Source organism: Strix aluco, chromosome 2 (assembly GCF_031877795.1).
Source record: "Strix aluco isolate bStrAlu1 chromosome 2, bStrAlu1.hap1, whole genome shotgun sequence".
Classification (NCBI taxonomy): domain Eukaryota; kingdom Metazoa; phylum Chordata; class Aves; order Strigiformes; family Strigidae; genus Strix; species Strix aluco.
Genome location: NC_133932.1, coordinates 122,555,308 through 122,578,351, shown reverse-complemented (window position 1 = coordinate 122,578,351; position 23,044 = coordinate 122,555,308). Strand labels below are relative to the sequence as shown.

Here is a 23,044-nt window from a genome sequence, read left to right as displayed (position 1 = left end):
TAGGCACCCACCTCAGGCTGGGAGGGATTGCTCTCTGGAGCTCCTGTCTGTCTCTCGGTAGTTATAAACAGTAGCTTTGATTAGCCTGCTTGCTTAACTTTGACATATCTAAAACAGATTGAAACTAATCCTAGCTCTAGGAACAGAAATGCTCTTCCTTATGGACGTCTGACTGGTAGGGCTCTGCATAGGGTGATGTACAGCATGGAGAGTGAAAAGAAGACAGTGGGAAAAATAAAACAAGACACAATTTTGTATCAAAAGTAAAAACTGCATTGTTCTTTGGTAAGCTACCAATCCTGTTGTTAATATCATACATATATACACATCAGTATGTTAAATACTGTTCTGTTATTTACAGAAACAGAGATTGTGCAGGGGCTGAGGTTTACTAACTTTGAAGTGCCTATACATTCCATATATTTATAAAAGAAAAAGTGTTTCTAGTGCAGTAACACTGCATTCTTTCCAACACCATTACAGATTTCATTTCCTTAACATGGAAACCAGAAGTTTGTCTTTAGGATGCGTGTAACTGTCTTCTTATCGGGGTCAAACTCAAATTGCTTTCTTCCATGGAAGAAATAAAAGAAGTCTAGCGGGAAAAAAAGCAGATGAATCATGGTATTGCAGATGGAAAGATTAGTATGATTTAACAACATCTGGAAAGAGCTTGAAAAAACTTTGGATACACTTACGCTGCCAACAGCATCTGTTCCCAGGTGTAACCTCTGCAAAATGGTGCATAGCAGCATGGGGACACTTTCCATAGCAAACCAGCCATGCACACACTGCACAATATACTTAATGAATCCTGTGAGGTGATCCCACAAAAAAATTATCTTTGTATCTTTCTGCAGTTTAAAATATCTGCTGTTATGCAATGGCTGTGTAGAAACCCTGCAGAAGGGTATTTCTAGCCTCCTGTGAGTAAGCATTGCACTGCCTGGAGTGTGGCACTGGGCACAGCAACGTGCGAGAAGGTACAAGCTTGCTGGAGTGCTGTCAGAGACTGTGCGGGGAGGGAGAGGTCCAGCCTGGGGCAGCTGCATCCACACTGCCCACCGGGAGTGATGGCTGCAGTTAAGGATCCCCAGCACCATGTATAAGACTCATTTTGGAGGAAGCTGGTAGATTTGCTGGGAAGCCATTAACTTGCATGGGTTTTGATGATCAGGAGATGAGGAGCCAGGAGGCAACTGGGAAGCTGTGCCATTTGGCAGTTGTGGATGTAACGGTGGGCCTGTTCCAGCATCTCCCTGTCTAAGTAATATTCTCTCATGCAGGAGAAGGTAGTGCCAACTATTATTCTCAAAGCAGTGCCATCTTATGTCAGAGGGCCAGGCTTAGATAGCCTTGCTCACAGCAGATAGACCTTATGTTTTGAGACATCACTGTCTTGAGTGGTGCTCTTCATGGTGTGAGGTGCATGTCAACATGAATACAGATATATCATTCTGTCCCTTGGAGCTGGACTTTCCATCTGTGAAACTCTGACCAAAGGTGTATTATCACTATTTTTCAAGGGGGTAAAGTGAAGCATGGGAGCGTTATGTGATGATTTCAGGGTCTTGTTGGTCATCCTGAGGGCTATAAGAAGCATTTAGAAGTGCCTCTCTCTGTCCAAGCACTCTCAGCCCTATGACCCTGAGCATTTAATATAGATTTTATTAAGAATAGTTACTCACTCTCATGTTGAAAAACAGCATCAATCTTCCCATTAATTCCTGGAAATGCATCCCTTATCAGTATAGGCTTCCTGTCCATAGACTGACTTATTTTATCATAACTGAGAAAAAGATAAACAGTGTGATGTCAATGAAAACTGTAATCAACTCATGATTAATTTGGCTCACCTCATTCTACCTACCAACAGGTAACTGAGTTCACTGAAGACTTTCAGTATCATTTAGGTAGCACTGAGACAGGCATGATGTGCCATAAATAATTACTACTGTATTAGCTGCACTGGAAGAATTGCTTCAGTTTACATCAGCTCAAGATACTCTAAGAATACCTAATATTTGAACCATCATCATAAATCTGCTAAGAGACCATACCTAAAGGAGAGCTAGATATTCTTATCTCAAACATAAGTTAGATTTGTAAGATTGCTAAAAGATGGCTTTCATGTTCCCTCTCTGTAAGAAATATTTATCAGGAAAAATCTGATTTTTTCTTAAGTTATAAGTTATTTTAAGTAATTTTACTTACTTATAGCAGGCTGTTCCATTTTGAGTGAAGTGCAGTTTATCTATCAGTGCTAGAATAAGAAGGCTTCTGAAAGCATTTTCATTCTGATACTTTTTCTGAGTAAGAGATTTAATGATCAGACAGACTGCTCAGCTAAAGTCCTTCAAGCTATGAGAGTTTGAACTAAAATGTGGAAGTCTGATCTTCTGCTTAAACTACAGATAAATGGCTGAATAGTTACTCCAGGATGATCTCTGTATGTACAATGACTTGGTAGTTGTGGTGGCAGGAAAGAGAGAAATTGTGCTGTTCATCTGCAAAAGTTCAAGTTATCTACTGCTTCTGTTGCAGGAACAGCTCCTTCAGTCGTTAGAAATACATGTCCTGTAACACAAACCTGAGCAGTAGGGATTGGGATGAAAAGGGGAAATAACCATGAAAAGCAGATACTTCTTTGCAATACATGCATTTATCAGTAACTTTATGAAACTGTCTGTTAGTAACTGGAAAAAGGGTGGGATACTCCTTACCTCACAGAGACATTTTTGATATAAATAGTGAGGTTCTGACTGATTTCCTGAGCTGACTTGTGGAGCTGTAGGATGGCTTTTTTCACAAAGACAATTAAATGAAAATGAATAAATAAATAATAAATAAAAGAACTGTTAAATAATTAAATCAATTAAAAGGAAAACTAAAAACACTGGTTTACCTCCCTTTCAAATATTTTTCCATAGCCAGTTGTGACACTGAAAGACATTACCAAAAATGTGTGACTAATGCATCCTAAATCATGACAGGATATTGATCATGTGATTATGTTTGCTCCTATTTAGGAAAGTAGCACAGGAAATGTTACCTCCAAAATTTGTCTGCTATGAAGTAATACATTTTCCCTCCATTTCCATTATAAAAAGCAGCATCAATTTTGGTAACATCCTTTGAAAAGCCCAGGCTGTAGACTTTTTTGGGGTATCCAGGAAGCATGGCATCTCCTTTCAAAACCCAGAATTCATTCCCTATGAAGAAAAGTTGATGAAAACATGTTATCAGAATCTTCTTGGAATGACACAATCCTTTTCCTGAAAGCCAATCTTTTAATGGAAAAAAATGCAGAGAGAAAATAATAGTTACTTGAAAACATTCTACATACATAGTGTCAAAAAAAAATGCAACAATAGTTGTTTGCACCACATTTTATGAAAACTGAAATTTCAGTCTTCCTTCATAATTATGTTAGTTTTCTACCAGCTGGGAAGAAGCATGTGTTATAACTTTAAAATTCAATAGATAGTTTTCCAGAAAAAAAGAAAAATAAAGAAAAATTATTTTGGCAGGGAAACTGCCTATATTGACATTATATATTATATATTGACATTAAAAAACAAGATACATGTTCCTTATCGTAGATAATATTTTTGTTATCTCTGTGATTAAAATATACCAATTTATTGGACTAAATTAAAGCTTGTGGAATCCTACAGAAAGAGCTTAAAACACAAACTCTCATGACTAATTGGAAAGACAACATAGGAAAATAAAAAGACAACATTTTACCTTTAAAAATGACAGTTTCGTCTTTTTCAGGAATTTCATATGCAGCATCAACACCAGGTGGCAGCCATGGCCAGAACGAAGATATCAAAATCAGCTGTTCTGACTGCAGGATGCTTGCGCCAAAAATGCCTTACATAAGTATAGAACAGGTTTTAAATAAAATCAGACGTTCACACACACTAATGCATGAAACCACATCATGGCAACCAGGGCGGGATTTATCTGACTAAACCCAGTCATGTTCCCTAAGCGCCCTGTAATGTCAACAGAAAGAAAGTTATTTCCATGGTGGTTTTCTCTCATCTTGATGCAGACATCTAAAATAGGTCAGATGAACTGTTTTGTCAAAACATTTATTATTTTCCCTTACACAGAAAGGGAGCCTAGAGAGACCTGGCTCACATGGCTGGTATGGGGTAAGATTTTCGGAATAAAACCCCACCCTAAGGTTACCAACACCAGCTTAGAGAAACAGTCGGTGCACGTGAGGATCTTCTGCAAAATAACACTTTACTGGCTTTGTGGACTCCAAACTCTGAGCTCAAAATTCACTTTAACATTGATTTTAGGAGGGTCTGAAGCAGGGGAAGCACAGCCCTACCACATGAAGAAGAGGGGAATCAGCTCTTTTACCCCTTCTCCTCGAGACTTTGGGCTGTCATGCCCTGGAGAAGGACAGTTTGTCTAACACTGAATCAATTATCCTTTCCTTTTATTATTATACTAAATCACCATTGCAGGGGGTCTTTAAGCAGGTATTGTGTCAGAACTGGTAAACTCTCAGCTCTCTCAAAGCAGGGACAGAAATGATGGTGCCATCTGTCCCAGGGCTGATGGTGCCTTTTGTCAAAGCTGAACTCTCCCAGATGCCAAACACTGAGGACTTGCTTACAGACTGAAGTGAAAAAAGCCCATGTTTTCAGAGCATCCATCTTTCCCCATCCTATTCATAACATTCCATGTTTTAAAGGTGATCTTCCTCCTTACACTTATCTCTCTTCATTTCTCCACCACCCTCTTTGTTTTTGCCTCCCACCTCTTATCGTGCTTCCCTGTCTCGCCTTCCTGCCTTAAATGGCTGATATTTTTCATAAACGTATTTTTCCATGCTGTGGGGCATAATTTAAAAATTATACCCAGCTATTTTACTTTCAGAAAGCTGACTTACCTGTCTTTAAAGAACATTATTTCTCCACAGAAAGTGGTGACAGCATCAAAAGTTGAATTGGGGCCACAGGTGTTTGGCGGTGTGGGATCTTTTGATTCAGTTGGGTCTTTTATCTCAGTAGATTTCTTTTGGTCATTATGGGTGTTAGAAGATGGTCCTGAAAGAAGCAGTTTATGGAAGAAATTAAAGTGAGAACTGATTCGGGTATATCCAGTAGACAAAAATGTCACTGAAAGGAATTCCAAAATCTTTGAAATTATAAACACTAGTTGATTAATAATTGTGAATTATCATAGAGGTACTGAATGCCGTTAATATCATCTTGCTGAAGAGGGAATACTGAAGGGTCAAATTTCCTATAAACTGGGTACCTCAGAGTGTTGGGGTCTTTGGAATGGAAAAGTCCCAGTGAATGGCCAAATTCATGGGCAGCAACATAAAACAGGTTTGTACCTGAAAACAACAAACAAAACACATAATAGGAGAGCTGTGTTTTTTCATTTGTCCTGAAAACATGAAGGACATAAGGTAGGTCAGAAGCTTTCAAAACTGTTTGCTTAAGCAATTGATACTGTTATGGAAAATTCAGTTGGAGATGAAATTCTGGTCAGAAAGAAAAATAATGACTTCATTACAGTAAAGTATAAGGAAATAGTCTGTAGATCCTGCAGAAGTCAGTGTGGGAGAAGGACCCTGGACCAGTGCAGGTGATGTAATTGTGCAGGGAGAGACAAGCAGGTTGGAGAAGTGTGGAGAATGGGGCTGCCAGGTCCCTCAGCTCCTTCCCAAACAAATCTCCATCCAGTCCATGGCAGAAGTTCAGCTGCGGCCTTAACTTTTTAAACCAGAGGGCTCAGAGTCTTTTTATAGCTATGGAAACTAGCTGCCCAATGCTCCTTCAAATCAGACCCATTTTTAAGCACTTCTTAAGGAAGAGAGGAGGCAGACACTGCACCCATGATTTCATGTACAGCCTGCTTTAGGAAGGGCTTGAAGAACTTAATTTCCTACCCTCTGTGCTTTTGGTCCAGGTTTCATCCTCATCGAAGTGAGCATCTCCACCAAAGATCCTTGCCAGGTGCGTAGGCATGAGCGATGGACCGTCCTGGGCCATCAAAGGGGATGAAGTCATTGTGACCTGCGGAGCAAGTCCCATACACAGCTGACTGGGGGTTATGGAGGTTACAGGTCTCAGCCCTGCACAGAGCTCTCTGTTCTGCTGATTTTGTAAGCTCTCAAGTTCCCCTTCCACACAGATTTGCCAAAAGCTCTATTTTTCACATGGAAGATTTAGGAACATTTGAACTGATGCATCAGGAGTGAAATCTTGTTTTTTTCAAGAAATGGGTGGGCATTTACATACTGCTGTTGCAAGGGAAGAGAAGGACATGGTTTAGGTTAAAATACATTTCCTTTTTTGGACATAAGGTTTTTTCATAAACTCTGTGTCAACAGTCATCAGATGGTTAACTGAACCTGACTGGTAATTTAAGTGTTGATGGCAGAAGCAAGATCCTGGGAAGATGATAAGCTCTTGAATGTAGTATCCAGAAAACAATTTAAGAACACAGAGGTTACGTGTGGTGCCAGCACACTCTGCATAGCTTAGATGAGTGGATATGTTTGGGTGGGAACAGAGAAGCAGACTTAAAGAATACATGTGCATGATTGTTAATGAAAGAGGGAAAGCTGCTGGTAAGCCTACCCTGAGGGCAATGCAAAAATATAAGCCTTGAGTCTGTCTAGAATTTAGCTCACACAAAGCACATGTCTAATCCCAGGAGTGTAACTAGAGCTACCTACTCTGTAATACTCTGAGCCTGGGTATATCCCACAAACCCTATGCCTCTTGTGGTTTGTGCACACATTGGGCATCATATACTAGTTACAGATCCAGTGAACTACAGGCAGCTCGTTACATGTATTTTCTCCCTTCTTCTCTTCCTCTGCCTCTATACCCTCCCTCAAAGATTGTCAAGAATTATAGCCATAGCACCTTGATCAGGAACTGTGTTCTTCTGTCTCCTTGTTCAGTCTGACACTGAACTTTGCATATGCTATCTATGAGAAGAAATCATTAGCATTTCAGGTCAACAGCTCTATAAGGCAGTAACTTGGCAATAACTCATAATGGTTGTGTAGAGTTTTACCTCTGGCTGCAAAGGAGATCATTATGTCTGCATCACCTCTGTCCTTCTTGATGAATTTCAGTGGGGTCACACTGCTCCAAACACTTAACGCTTTCTTGATTGCTGCATTGACATCTGCTGGATGCAAGTCTGGTGTGTAGTTTAATATCCTTTAAAATATAAGATAGAAAACCAGCTGTGTACAACTTATGCTGTGTAACACACTGTCTTTACATTAAGAATTCCACTATAATTACCTGTATGTCAGAACTTGTTTTGTCCATTTTGACTTTCCTGCAAAGCTGGAGAACCCAGCTATGTCAGGGAATCCACAGCGACGTTTCTGTACCAGATCCAAAGTGCCAGAATCCAGGTTCTCTGTCACCTCTAGTCCAAAGAATTCCTGCATTTCTTTTATTTTTTGGGTCACTGGACTATTACTTTTTCAAATGAAAGAATCTCCATCTTTCTTAAAACCATAATAATTTTCCAGGTACTTCTGAAAAAAAAAAAACATTTTAGGACAGTCAATGGTGTTTGCTTTTGAAACTTGTTAATAAATTATACTAGTGCCACTTCAGACATGTACTTTTGATACTTTTCTTTCTGTTCCATGGGAGCACGGGTAATTGGGTTTGTTAAAGCTTGTATGAATACTTTCTCTTAATGATAGATTTTAGCATTATGTTATCACTATAAATGTTTTGCAGTTTACTCAGAATACATTCAAAATTAATATTTGTCTAATGAATTAATTATTTTCTGGTAATGTACCCTCCACTTACCCTGTGCTCTAGGGTTACCCAGAGACATTTAGAGCAGGCAGTGCAGAAGCTGTTTGAAATATATGGCTGAACATAAAATTTCATCAGTACTATCCCATTTTCTCACATTTTTTGACAGTAATAATTCAGACAAAGTAATATCCTTATTTTATAGTTATATCTCATAATACCGGAAGTCACATAAATAACCACATTTCCACCTGAATCAAACGTAGACTGACTCAGTAGTTTAATTATTTGTAGAACTAACACATAAGTGAATGCATCATCAGTTTTAATAGTTCTCTACAAATATATAAACCAAGAATGAGTCAGGGGTAAAGAAGCCTTTTTCATCCTAGTACAGAATGCAGCCCCCTCTATTTTGAGAAATACTCAATCACATTATTCACCCTACTGGAATCTGCAGAACTAGCTCCTCAGCTACTATATAATAGTTCCAGAGACTGCAATGGAAGCTCAACAGCTGCTAAAGATCTCCTCCCCAGAGGTCTACCTTCCTCACCTGGATAAGCTGCATGCCACCTTCTTTCTTCTGCCTTGTATCTGCAGGAAAAGCAGAAGAAAGTGCTGCACATAACAACAGAAGGAATGGGAGGTTCTCCATTCTCATTTTCACTGGTCTTTAGAAAATTCATCGTTGTGGTCTGCCACACACCTGCTTCACCTTTATATACTACTTGTTTGCTTTATAAATCTTTCCAATCCCTGACTCATTGATTCTTACAGTTTCTAGTTAACAACAGAACACATGCAAAACAATGAAGAAGATTGGTGCTGCCATTCATCTGGTTCCACGCCTGTGCAGGTTTTGCAACATGAATATATGATTAATAAGGAGATAATAGACCTGTAGTTCTTTTTAATAAGCTGATTAACTTTTAGCTATTAAAGTGTAGGCTTACTCTCCAAAAACTTAAAGTATATCTCTTTAATGTTTCTCATTCAAAGTTAGTATTGATATCAAATGGGTTGTTGGAGTACCTAAAGGGGAAAACATTCACAGAAGGTTAGAGGACTGTAGATCACAAGTAGAAAATTTGTTTTCTAGGTTTTTTTGTACTTATTTGTACAGGAGCATGTACTTTTGGAGGCTATTATATGCCATCATCTTTTCCTTTGGTAGAGTCCTTCAAGATTAAAATGTCAGTGCTGTAACTCTCTCTTTGATGAAACACTGCTTTATTCATGCATTTTTTCTTTGATACCTGGATAAAACTTCCTTTTGTCTGCAGAAAAACATGGAAGTGCCACAAGCAAGTGAAAACACTTTTCTTAGCATAGCTAAACTCATTATAAAAATCAAGCCAAGGTGTTTGCATGCCACTTTTATTCAGCAGTTTCTACTGTTCTCAGAGAATTGCCCGATTACTTTGTATTTCATAGTCTCCTTCTTTTATATTTACTGTAAGGTTTTAAAAAGCACTGAGGTTTTCTGGATCAAACTCTTTGATGTTTTTTTCCAGTCAGAGGATAGGGTCCTTTATTCTCCATGTCTGCCGTTGGTGGTAAAAACTACTGAGACTCAACATCAGGTCTACTCTCCAGCTGGGTCCACTTTACCTCCATGCCCAATCACACCCTCCATGCACTTCCACAAATGAAGACAAAGCAGAGGTAACAGTGAAGGCCCTGGGAAACCTGAATAGAGATGTCTACTGCCATTGAAGATGGACTTCTGTATCTGAGACTTCTGCGTGGGGCTGACACACCTGCAGCACTGCAGGGCAGGTGAGATCTTGCATGCGCAGAGAAATATATCTCCTTCCACACAGCTGGCAGGACAACAGAGCTGTGAAAGGAGAGATTATAAATATATTGTACGCTTTAGATATTTGTTGAAATTTTTTCCTGCTGAAGAGCACTGTGTCGGTATCAGAAGCATCCCCAGAACACAACATGCCTTGTCGCCATCCACAGCAGGAAATGGGGGACTGCTAGGTATGGGCAGCTGAAATGGGCCCATGGCAAGGCTGGTGGGACTCTGCAGGGGTTGTCTCATCAATGAGGACTGAATTCTGACCCTGAGAGCAGACACCTAACTGAGGCATTCACATTAGGGCAGAGACCCCCTCCCTGGTCCTGAAAGGAGATGGACAGGCTCAAGAAACACCCCAGACTGGGGCAGATGAGTCAAGGGGAAGCTTTTGATAATGACTCTACTCACATAGTTAGGTTAGGTGTCCCTAAGTGAGTGCATGAGACAAATCTGAAAATTGGGTGTAGAGTTCTCCTGTGCAGCTTACACACCCACAATACCTCTCTGCAGAAATAGCTTTTCGTACTTACAGCTCCACTATAGCTTTCCAACTTTTTTCTCTTCCCACACAGTGTCTCTATGTGTACAGTGTCTCTATGGTTCTAGAGAAAGGAAGTAACCTTCCAGCCTTTAGGACTTGATAAATTTTCCTCACTCATGTTTCTCTAATGAAAGGGCCATTAGAAGCCATCAAAAACACCTAGGAAGCTATTGATGAAATTTATACAGATTTCTGATTAGCAGACTTCTCAAATACATTGTTTTCTATTCTGTCAACCTCTTTCTCACTTTTCTTGATATTATTCACCATTGCCCTCAATAGATCAATCACCTCCTGAAGCATTTTCCAATCACCTAGTATATGCTCTATGAAGAATATTCCATAACCACAGAGATCTTTGATGTCATTCTTTGAGGTGACTTCATGCAGAAGTAGTACAACATATAATGACAATCTCTTGTTTTGGCTTAAAGAAGTGAGTGTGAAAATTGTTATGTTCTCCTTCTTTCAACCTTTAAAAGTGCCTGGATAATCTCTTAAGATTACCCTTATCTTTCCCTCTTTCAGTCAATCTTCTGCCTTGGATGGATTCCCACAGCCCCAGCCCCTGCTAGCTGTACCAGAGAAAGACATGTAACACTGACAAGAAGTGTTAAAATATTGTTCTTTTTTGGCAAGGTTATTGCTAATGTACAGTTTACATATTTAAAAACTAATGCATACTGTAGTATAGAGAAAAGAAAAATGAAAGAGCCTCATCAGGACATAACTACGTTGGTTTGTTCTGCAAAAGACAAGGGCTTAATTACGCGGAGCTTGAAACTGCCCCACTCCTCTGCCTTATGCACCCTTGGTGTCCTGACCAGGCTGGACTCCAGTGTAGCAGTGTAGGAACCCTGGCCAAAACCTGGAAGAACAGGATTGTGCACAGGAAGCTTCTGAGCTGCAAAACTGCAGCTTCAGCCTGTGCTGCCAAAGAGTGGTGCTTAACTCAGAGCCTTTGGCACCTCCTTCCTGGCTGTGCTGCAAACCCTCAGACCTGGCTGCACAAACCTAGACCCAAAAATATCTTATTGCTGATGAAGACAAGTGTGTGACCTACTGCTGGCTTTTATATAACAGTCATCCATCTCCAGCACGGTAATGCTGACTCACTGACAGAGCCCCTCTTGTCCCAGTCAGCTTGCACACAGGTCACCCTTGCTCTCCAGTGCTGAGTCTTCAGGGCCTCCTGGCAGCTTAATTCTTCATTTTCTTCTTGCTTGTGGCAATGCTTTCTGTCCCTGTGAGTAGAGTCTTGCTTTGTATGCAAAACCTGCCCAAAAAGATCTTAAATCCCAGGCACAGAGAACAGCATTAGACATCTATTTCCAAATTTCCTCTGCAACCACGGCAACTGTCTTGAAAATTAGGCTGTCTTGAAAATCTCCTGCATTTCCTCAGGAAGAAGAAATGCAGGAGATTCTTGCCCCAATATATCCAAAAACTTCTTTTAACACACTCATTCTCCTTACCAAAAAGCAACTTCTGACAGTTGCTGCTAGTGGGTCTAAACCAGTCTTTCAGCTGCAGAGCGAGTGATTGTGCCCGAACTGTCGGATGTCCAGGTCTGGAGCCCATTGCTTTACCATAGCTTTAGAAGTCCCCAGCATATGTGACTGAAGTTCCAGGAGAGCAGATGCTCCCCAGACTCTTTGCTTCTTGTCCTCCCGACATTGCGTGCTAGTATGTACTGTTACAAGCTCACATAGTTTATACTCCATAAGGGCCTTATTAAACTGTCAGTGAAGTCATTAAGACACTGATGCCTGAGTTTTCCTGTACAAGAGATTGCATCTGGGACAACAGTTGTGCAGTCAAGAATTCCAGGTGTAACTGGGGGTTTTTGTGTGTGTCTGTTTTTGCGTGCTTGGTCTCAGACTCATAGAAGATGAGTACTTGAAATTATGTTTATGGATAAATTTCCCCTGCTGCTATCCAAGAACCTTTAATTCCAGGAATCATTTATGAGTTATAACAAAATATGAGTTACAAGAAATTTTCAATTTATGAGTTACAAGAAATCTTCTTTTGCCCACTAAGTGTAGAGAGGCACCTCCAGCACTCCTGTTTCCAAACCCGTCTGAATTACATCTTTTTATACCGTTTGCCAGGAATTTAATTGCTTTTCCCAAACCAAAAGTAGTGTTCTTTCTTGCTAAAGTTTAAGACATTAACAAAGCAGAAATAAAGATAGAAAATCCATGGTTAACACATCTCACCAGTCCCCTTGTCCAGGTGAAATCCATGCCATGTTGTCTTCCATTTATGGTCCAGGTTAGACCAAAACACCAGACACTCTAGATTCTCCTTCACAGCCAAGTAAATATCATTCATTTTTCAGATACTAGTAGTTTAAGCTAATTAATACCTAGAGGTGGGGGAACTCTTTTAGTTTAGCTGTTTCCTTGAGGTCATAACTAAAACACAATACCAGCCTTATGTAAGAGAAATAAGTTAATATAATGGCCAAGGTGAGCTGTTGTAAACGTTGTCAGTGTTCTGCTTTGCCATTGTTGAAATGTTCTTTTCAGTTCCTCCTTAACAGCTTTCAAGTCTTAGCCACCAACTAGAGCCTAAAGGCCTGATTTCTGAAGGTAGCCCTCACATACAAGAAGGTATCTAGTTAGGATATCAAAGTGTATAGGCATTTTTAAAATCAAAGGGAATTAACTCCATTATTTACATACAAGCAGGACTCACAAGAGCCCTGCCCAACCCTGGAGGTATCTAAAGTCCTTGGACTGAATTTTCTTCTGGACAGGCTGTGTGCACAGCACAAGCTATTGAGAAAGATACTGGGAGATGTTGAGGCAACACCAGTTTTCCTGTGTCTCTGCCCTGCCTGGACTGCTGCCAGGTGAGCTCACCCACTTGTCAGTCCATGACTTCACCATGGTGCATCACTGCCCTTGTGGCAATGCTGAACTGTTCAGTCCCTACTTTTAAGCCCTGCTTAGATTCATGGCTTAATTTCTCACCTAGGTTGGGTTTAGACCTTGATTTAGTGGTGCTCACTGCATATCTAGCATGGCACAAAGCATGCATGAGGAGCAGAACATGGCAGAGAAGAGGTTTTCCAAGATCAGACACGGCAGTGTCTTGGCTGCCCATCCTCGGTCTTGTCTGCTAGCACAGTGGGTCTGTGGGTACACTGTGAGACACATGGCTTCCTCTGGCCCTGATGGATGGTGGACAGATGTTAGTAGGTGTTTTGACCAGATCTGAGGGTTCTGCCCTGTGCAGAAGACTGGGAGCAAATCTCACCTTTGTCTAATGGGGTTTGAGCTGTGGTCACTGGAAGTCTGTCCTCATCAGCCATTCCTATCTCCTCTTGCTGCCTTTGCCTGTCCTGCTAGAGAAAGAGGAATAATGAGGAGGATTCAACTTCCTTGTGTAATCATATCATCAGAGCAGTGTTGTAAGAGATGTGATCAAATACCTGCAAGGGGAGGACAGACTTCAGCCAAGTTTTCTTACAGCCCAAGGGGTGCTTAAGTCACTGATCTGTTACCCTTTGAGGGGGACCCAAACAAGGTGGATGGAGGAAGCGCATGTGCTTTTGACTCTGTCTCACCACTCTTCCTCTGGAGGATTTGTCTCTGGTAGTTACATGAAAATCCTGGGGTTTTACCTATCACTTTGGCTTGTTTGGGAAGTGGTTCTTGTCAGTGGCTTTTTGTCCAGCATTGTTGGCTGTACCGTCAGCCTTGACTCCATTCCCATGACACATGGTGATAGCTCAACAGGTGTAATCCCCTGACTCCTTAGGACCCCATGACCATATCATCACTTACCACCCTGCCTGTGTGCCTCCATTCCCAAACTGGACAGCTACCCTTCTCTTTGGTCACTCTTATCCTGCTGTACCAGTGAGTCTGCCCACCAAAACCATCCACAATGTCACTGTGGTCCTCCCAGCCCATTGCCATGTTTCCCATCTACCAGCAGGCACCCATCCCCATCCCTGCCCTGACCCCTCTGTCCCCATGGCATGGAGTCATGGCAAGTGAGCTACAGCCACCGGTCTCTCCACAGACCTTCCCACACCATCATGTAGGATCTCCTCCTACCTCTTCTGCCTCCCCCACATTGTTTCTCTCTGTTGACCTCCTCTGTCCCCCAGGTCACTTCTTATTGCCTGTTGAAACTGCCCACCTACTACTGCTTCTCTTTAACCTTCCCCCATGGACCCTAAGCCCTGCTAAAAATAGTGGTGGGGTCCTGGTGCCATTCTGGCTTGTGTCTGGTTATATCAGATGCCTTGTCTCCAGTGGACTGAACCAGAACACAAGAACACTGCTATACTGGAGCAAAATACTTTATTACTCAAAAACAACTTGATTAATAAATAGTTGGAAAACAAAATAAATAAAAACTGTACATTAAGTTTTACATTTTGAAGGTTTTAAATTAGAACTATCAAAGGTCATAATTTCAGACTCGGATGCACAGTAACAGCTGAATGATATTGTTTATAACCAAAGAACATGAAAAAACATTTCTGGTACAAATACAGCCCTGCACCATCACTTAATTTTTCTAGCAATTAAACCAGCTGTTGCTCTTCATTATACGGATGAGTTTCCTGTTCTTGATGTCAACCTCATACTGGTTTGATCCATGGAAAAAGTAGAAATGTCCTAGAATTGGAAGGACAAAATATTGGCAAATTAATATTTTCTTTTTGCATACTTATTGATATACACTTGCTATTTTCTTGGGTGTTTTTAAAAAATATCAGAACAAATATATATGTATCTGAAACACATACTTTTTGGGGTTTGTTTGGTGGTTTTTTGTTTTGTTTTTAATTATATTTTAAGTTATTTACCATTTTTCTGAAGGACAGCATCAACTGCGTAGCCAATTCCTTGGAAGTCAGCTGCTATTTTTCTTGGATATCCCCTTTCCATTGATTGGGTATTTTCATTGAAACTAAATAAAGAAATTGCATGAAAACAAGAAAAAATCTTGTGATGTTCAATGTTGAAACCAAGTGGAATTTTTACTAAATAAGCCTACTCCCAGCTAAAAATCCAGTAACTGTGTGCATCTGTGATCTCATAGAACTCTATAAATCCTGGCTGTGTGAATATTTACATATTTGGTGGCCTACGCAAGGCTTTTTTCAGAACATCAGACTAAATAGTTCGCTACTATTCCCTAAGACTGATAATAAGGCTGGATGGGCCTTATACTGAGTAATAAACTTAAATAATTATTCAAACCAAATATTTTAATTTTACAGCATCCAATCTATGAAGTGACTTCATGAGATGAATGTAAACTTCTGGTGTAATAATACTCTTTCAAGATAATATTATAGATTAATTATTAGGGCTAATATTACTGCTTATCTGAACTGTTTCTTAAAAAGCAAATATTTTAGTCTCCTTCCATAACTTTCTTAATAGATTTTTCATTTATAAATTTCAGAGAACACTTCTACCCCTTAATAGCTACTGAGTGAATACATGACATGATAACAAAGTCTACTCGCATTATCTTTTTATACTAAGTCCATGTAATACTATTTCCTAATGAATAAACAAAGTTCATTTGTCTGTTAATCACAGACTGGTAGGAATAAATAGATGTTGCATTTATCTCAGGTGTTACAGACTTTGTTCTATGAAAAGACATAAGTAATTGCCTCTGAGTTTCAGCTTTATACTGGCTGAGAAGGCTGACAACAAGATGCCATAAACTTACTGTACAAATACTAATATAACTTGACATTTTAAAAGCTATTTTGATTATCTGCTGTATAAAACAGAAATGAATATTACCTCCAGTACTTGCTGCCTACAAAGAAATAGGTTTTCTTGGTATTTTGATCATGAACAGCTGCATCAATTTTCCCAACACTGGTGGGGAAACCCAGGTTCTGAATAGGCTTGGGGAAGCCTGGCTCTATTCTGTAGCCACTGACAGCCCAGTACTGGTCATCTGCAAGAAAACCAGAAAAAGTTAGTAGGGATTCCTGAGGAGGCTGAGCTCCTTTTCTTCAAAGCCCCAGAGCTTTCTGTGTAGTAAATACCACCAAATAGCACAAAAGTCCAGCTGAGAACATGACCCTCTAGGACACACATAAGTTTGAATATTTCAGAGCTGTTGGATTTTCCACTTTATATAGTCATTAGAGTATTATATACTCAATAGCTAAAATTCAACATATTTTCTAGGTGTGTGTCACACCTTTAAAAATGTATTTAAATAACTTAATGTAGGCAATCAATTTTATCTCAGCTATGATGTCTCTCACTGAAAAGAGTAATATATTGTACAGGGCTGTTGTGAATCAGTATTTGTTAATGACGGTAACAGCATTTTCAAACTGAAAATGGATTTAAATATTAAGAATATCTTATATCAGTACTAGTACTAGTATTAGTATAATATTATTTCATTATTATTACATAACATTAGCAGTACTATTATAACTTCATTCATAAAAAGGACTGATGGATATGTAAGAAAAATACCTTTAAAAAATACCACTCGATCCTTCTTGTCAACCTCATAAGCAGCATCAAAGCCAGCTGCCAGTGGTGGCCAGAATGAGGAGATGGTGTCGTGCTCAATGTCTGAGAAATATGGACTTTTGCGCCAGACGTAGCTGATAGAAATGAAAACAGCACTGTTTCATTGTCTGTATTTCACTAGGAGATCTGTAGCCCAGAAATGTACTTTAAATCCTACTGTCTAGGTGCTGGATCCAATCCTCCCTATGAGGCAGAGATATCTTCCCTTTTGGGATGCAGTGCTTCGCTTTGCCCTGTTGTCTCATAGACATTTTCCCTTTACTACAGGTTGTTCTGAGGTCACAGAATGGTTGAGGTTGGAAAGGACCTCTGGAGGTCATCTTGTCCAAACACTTGGCTCAAGCAGAGGCACCTAGACCTCTCCACAGGCACTCTGATAGCTTGCCCAAGACAACATGTGATGTTCATTAAACATTCTTGAGAAACATGTTAAAACCCAATTTAAGGAGGAACTGCTCCTTCCTCCTCTTCTCTGAAAATTATTACATTTTTAAGCTACAATTCTTTATCATGTGTTTTAGAAGGGAAGTCAGGTGCACATCATCAAAGGAAGTTTGTTCAATCAAAACACAATTACCAACCCAAGAAGTGGGTGAAACCCTGGGCCTGTTGTGCTGTTGTCCCTCACCAGGGTGGATGTGCCCAACCAACAACCCACTACAGTGCCCAGTGTCAGAGTGTACCCAAAAAATGGACACCTGTGACAGCAAGGGCTCCCTACAGACAGTACTGGGCTGCGGTCCGGTGCAAACTCCTAGGTCAGAGTGTCACTAAAAGTCAGCAGTGACATTTTCCACAGCTCCCTGACCCACATGGGGGATGGTGTGACAAGGATGGCACTGCATGCAAAGCAGCTTCAGGCTGAGGTGTGACACTGAGATTATTCAGCCATGCACAAATTTAACAGACATGGGTGACGATGTATGATGGTTTAAAACATTTTACTCACCTGTCAGTAAACCACATTACTCACCCAGCCCAGCTGGGCTAGTAAAATTTTGTAAAGTTGCCCCAGTACTTTCAGAAAGAACTATCTTCCTTTGTAACCAAGGGAAGATAAACTCCTTGAACTGAAGTTTATGCTTTGCTTTTGTGAGTCTCACAAAAAGGCGTTGCTAGAAATGAAAGCACTTACCTGCCTTTGAAGAACAGTATTTCCCCACGAAGGGTAGTGATAGCATCAAAAGTCAAATGAGGATCACAGTCCTCTGGTCTTGTGGGGGTTTTGGAAGGTGTCATTTCTGTTGGTTCCTCCCGGGGTGACACTTCAGTTGGTGCTTCTGCAGATGTCATTTCAGTTGGTCTTTGTGGGGAAAAAGTTTTTGTTGGAAGTGCAGGAGATTCCCTAGGGGGTCCTTTGGGAAATAGATAAGTATAGAATTGGAAGGTGAATTAGAGTGTTTCATGTTGCAGAGCTTCAGGATGTACTGTATGGAGCCAAATCTATAGGTTTCTTAAGGTTAAAACTCAACTAGTAAATTAATGCTAGGGAAAGTTCCTGGGCAATTTAACTTGGCTATCTGTGCTGCTGACTGTTAAAATGGTCTCTGGAATTGTTTTGTCTTGACAAGTTGTTGGTCTCTTAATGCATTTAGTCAATGCATTTCCAAAAGGCAGTTGTGCATGTAACCACCCTTTTGTGGAAGTTAAGAGAGTTTAATACTACAGACATGGGCTATTCCTCTGGTGTCATTGGAGAAAGGCTCTTGGACCTTTTGACTTACTGGCATGGATATAGTCCACAGATTCCATTTTGCAGATGTAGACTCTTAGCCACAAAGAAACCAAGAGATTTCCTCAAAAATAATATCAGGAAATTAAATCTCAGTATCCTTCTTGCAGTAGAATCACAGAATCGTCTAGGTTGGAAAAGACCTTGAAGATCATCCAGTCCAACCATTAACCTAACACTGACAGTTCCCAACTACACCATATTCCTCAGCACTATGTTGACCCGACTCTTAAACACCTCCAGGGATGGGGACTCCACCACCTCCCTGGGCAGCCCATTCCAACGCCTAACAACCCGTTCTGTAAAGAAATGCTTCCTAATATCCAGTCTAAACCTTCCCTGGTGCAACTTGAGGCCATTCCCTCTTGTCCTATCACGTGTTACTTGGTTAAAGAGACTCATCCCCAGCTCTCTGCAACCTCCTTTCAGGTAGCTGTAGAGGGCGATGAGGTCTCCCCTCAGCCTCCTCTTCTCCAGACTAAACAACCCCAGTTCCAGTACATTTTAGCTGATGGGTAAAATTAATTATAAATGCTTATCTATCATCCAAAAGAAAAATTATGCTTCTTGCTTACCATAGAGGGCCTGAATGCCATCAATATCATCTTGAGGAAGCCTGTAGTCCCTGGTATCCCTAGCCATATATATAGGATACATCAAAGCACCGAAGACATCAGAATGACCAAGACCTAGTGAGTGGCCCAACTCATGAGCAGCAACAAGAAATAAGTTGTATCCTAAAAAAAATCCAGCACAAAGATCAAACACTGAATACATTTTCTTGCATGACAGTGAGATACAGGTGTGATCCTCTCATGCATGATATATTGTTAACGGTCGTAATAAACCAGCAAAATCTAACTATGTCCTGAGTAAGAGGTTCTCTGGCATCTTGAAGGAGAAATCAGTTTTGAATTCCAAACATTTATTTCTCATGGGGAAAGGAATCTGGGGACAGTTTTTGTTCATGTTGCAGAAATGTTCCTGCCAACAAAGAATCAAAGTTTCTTTAATGTTAATAATGACTGAAAACTGGGTGAGAACATTTTAGTCATCCGGTCAGATTTTGGGAATCATAAATGACATGGAATTCACCTGGTGACTACTTCACAAAGACCAGTAACATGTAACATCATCCCTGGACATTGCTGAAAACCAGAACACTGCATTGTTATATTTAATTGTATTTGCCAACAAACTCAAGATTTTCTTTTTCCTTTGCAGAGTTTAAAGATTTGCATCACTTCAAATCAGGAAAAAAAACCCCAAACCTGAGAGCTTAATATTACAACTTTTGAGGTCATTACCTGAGGGTGAAAATTCCCTGCCTTACAATGTCATGATTACCCAATACTGCTGTTTCATGCTAATCTCATTTCCTTGACTAGGGTTGTAATTGCAGTCTGTGCATTAACTTCAGGGGACTGCCATGACTGCAGCCTGGGTCAAAATATGCAGAATCATTTTACTAAATTTATAGTTTACTAAATAATTTACTAAATTACTGACATCTTATATCTCAGTAAATACTGGAACTACTGCCACGGGATCTGTGATTTGCAGTGTCTTCAAGACAACACTGTCTAACAAAAAACAGGCAACACAATATTTAAGGTTACCTACCATTATAGGTAGTAAATTTTGTCCAGTTTTCATCTTCATCAAAGTGGGCATCTCCTCCTATCCCATTGCCGGGGGGGTAGGCATGAGCCAGAGTTCCTCCTGGACCATCAAAGGAATAGAAGTCACCATGAACTAAAAAAAAGGGAAAAAAAGTGATGCTTTTCATCATCTCTGTAAGAAAAAATGACAAAACCTTATCATTCCCAGGCCAGGGAGTCCACTTACATCCAGATGCAAAGGAGATCATTATGTCTGCTTGACCAGTGAAGAGCCTGGTGAATCTCAAAGGGGTGACACTGCTCCAGAGTTGCAAGGCTTTTGCAATTGCTTCCTCTACATCACTTTGCAGCATGTCTGGAGTGTAGTTCAAAATCCTGTGAAATAAGGCAAAAGGAATTAAAAACAACCAGATCACATGTGGCTGGGGCACATAGTATCAAGATCAAATATTTTAGTCAGTGGTTATTATCATTTATGCATCTCAAGTTGCTTATTTTCAAATTATTTGCTTACATAACAAAGGAAGTTTTCACAATTTTCTTTCTTGTCTTTCAGAAATCCTAATATATATATTGTATCCCTTCTAGTCACTGAGTATATTATTTAGTAGGCTGTTAACTAGCTAATGTAAACTCCTTTTTCTGGTATTTTCATCACTGTTTGGAAGCCTAAAGTAAAGGATATGAATAGTCCCCACATTCATGGCCCTTTCATCCTGAATGGGGCTTTTAGTATGGAGAAATACAGGAATGGATTAAAACACTAAAGAACCTGTTGGCATTACTTCTGCCTGGTATTCACAAAGCTTCCCAGTTGTGTACAGAGAAACATCTTTAATATATGTTACCGATATGTGACATCTTCTTTCTTCCACCTAGGGCTCTGTGGGAAGGTGCTGTATGAACGGACATCTGGTATTCCACATCTAGGCTGCTTCATAATGTCCAGTGTCTCAGGATTCAGCTCCCCAGTCACCTCCAGCCCAAAGAATGATTGCATTTCTCGGATTTTGTCAGCCATGTGATTGAGGTTCTTTGTTTTAAAGAGAGAATTTTTCTCTTCTTTAAAATCATAAAAATTTTGCAGATATTTCTGATGGGGAAGAAAAAGCAACAATTTAGAACATAAACGTTTCTTTTCAAATGCAGAGAGTTGTTAATAAAATACATCACTAATACATCACTATATTCTTTTTCTCAATAAAGTATTTCTTAAGTTCTGTCTGTAGTCCTTACCTTAGCCAATTGCATATCTTCTTTTTCTTTTTCTGGAACCACTGGGAAAGCACAAGAACATGCAACATATAGTAACCCAATGAAAGGAAGGATCTTTGTCTTCATCTTTGCCTCCCTGTCCTATCAGCCCTTGCTAGAAGACCTCTCAATCTCTTCTTCTGTCCAAGGCTCAAAAGTGTTTCTCTATTTATATCAGTTGTGTGCTTGCTAAAGTCAATAACTGCATGACTCAGTTTATAACATCCTCTGATTTCCCACAGAAACACAGAAAACAAATTCGGTTTTAGAAGCAAGCTAACACATGACAGTTTACCTTGCCCAAAACCCCCTGATTTCGCAATCATATTATTAGACAGTATTTTTTTTTCTTCATTCCTTAACTGGACCAGTATTTTAAACTTACAAGTATCTGAATCTATAATCAGTCACCTGGATAAAAATCACCTCATTTTTCAGAGGTGCTAAAGGGACCTGGGTCTTTGTGAGACACAACAATCTGTTGTAGCACGTGATAAGGGACCTCTAGGAACTGCCCCTCAATTTTCTCAGTGTGGCATCCATGCAGCACCTCAGCATGTAAGGAATGAACTCCTTCCTTTAGCCCAGTTTGTCCTTGATAATTTTAGTGACATAGCTGATTATAAAAATGACTTTTATCTATTCTCTTGAACCTGATATCCCAGCATGGTTACAGAACCATCATTTGTGCTGCTATCAGGCCTGTGTAATCACAGATTTATGGTGCATCCCCTTGTTCTCCCATTCTCACTTCAGGCAACTCCCATACCACAATGTAAAGGTCTTAGTAGAGCACCCCAGATCATATAGCCCAGTCTGCATAGTCTATCAGCCAAGGGCATTTTCACAACCAAAGAAGAAATGGCAGAAACTGCCTTAGAGAACTAAAGGCACCTTGGGGACACTGGGGTCTTCAGACGAACTTTTTAATACATGTCTCCAAAGTCAGATGTAAGATGACAAGGATTTGAGCTGTAGATTCCAAGTTCCCCAGTTTGTCAGAAGTCTTACATTTGGTTCCTATGTCCTCTTCTGAATGTGGTGCATTGCACTTTATGCAGGGGTTGCAGAACTACTGTCACTCAGTTCCCTCTTATTGCCTGTCATTTCTGAGACATCCATCCTTTGAAGCAGAATTCTCCTGTGTTGACTTAGTGCCCAAATGCAAGTTCAAAAGGAAAAATATGAGCTAAAAATAATCTACTTATTTTTGAACATGAGAAAAAGAAGGAAAAGAAACCACTTTTCCAGTGAAAGCAAACATATTGGAAACCAAAAAAACAACCCTAGCACCAGAGCAGCTGAGCTCTGCAGTCTGTGAGGTGGCCTGGGGAAAAGACATGGCCTCCTTCCAAAGGAAACTGGAGTTGAACTTCCCGGCTGGAGTAGGGTCACACTGCATGCATGACCCAGGTCAAAGCTCAGGTCCTTGAACCACTGCATTAAGTGACACAGATGTTTATGTCTCAGGCTGCAGCTGGATGAGGGCAGCTTTGCCAATAGCTCACTGCTGCTGTATTGGGGTGCTCCTGCTCCTCCTGTTCTGGGCATCACTCCTTCTGATATCAAGTGTGTCCTCAGTCCACTGATCCAGAGGGCTGAAGCTACAAGAAAACAGCTCAACCCCACCAATGATAGTTTTCTGCTCAGGTTAGCAACTGCACTGGCTCCCTAAGAGGTGAGAAGAGCACCTGAGCCATCATGAAGGAGGGGTGAGATATCGCAGATGGGAACGGAGGTGCAGGGAGGCAGCCAG

The 23,044-nt window shown here is 40.4% G+C and overlaps 2 protein-coding genes across 2 annotated transcripts; both read right to left on the bottom strand.

The window, feature by feature from the left end:
- Positions 1-494: 494 nt before the first annotated feature.
- LOC141920299 (stromelysin-1-like) lies at positions 495-8,439 on the bottom strand. The gene is given in 12 exon segments (XM_074816998.1): positions 495-595; positions 1,689-1,789; positions 3,053-3,212; positions 3,751-3,833; positions 3,835-3,879; positions 4,919-5,076; positions 5,211-5,371; positions 5,930-5,984; positions 5,986-6,056; positions 7,069-7,217; positions 7,305-7,546; positions 8,338-8,439. Coding segments are annotated over 12 exon segments (1,428 nt in total).
- A 6,006-nt stretch (positions 8,440-14,445) lies between these two features.
- On the bottom strand, positions 14,446-21,375 carry LOC141920298 (stromelysin-1-like). Its single transcript, XM_074816997.1, has 10 exons — positions 21,271-21,375; positions 20,883-21,127; positions 20,261-20,409; positions 20,036-20,167; positions 18,988-19,149; positions 17,816-18,035; positions 16,621-16,754; positions 15,925-16,084; positions 14,967-15,070; positions 14,446-14,775 (listed from the first exon to the last, which is right to left on the bottom strand). Exons 1-10 carry the CDS (start codon positions 21,373-21,375, stop codon positions 14,675-14,677), a joined length of 1,512 nt encoding a protein of 503 aa, XP_074673098.1. The 3' UTR covers positions 14,446-14,674.
- Positions 21,376-23,044: the final 1,669 nt, after the last annotated feature.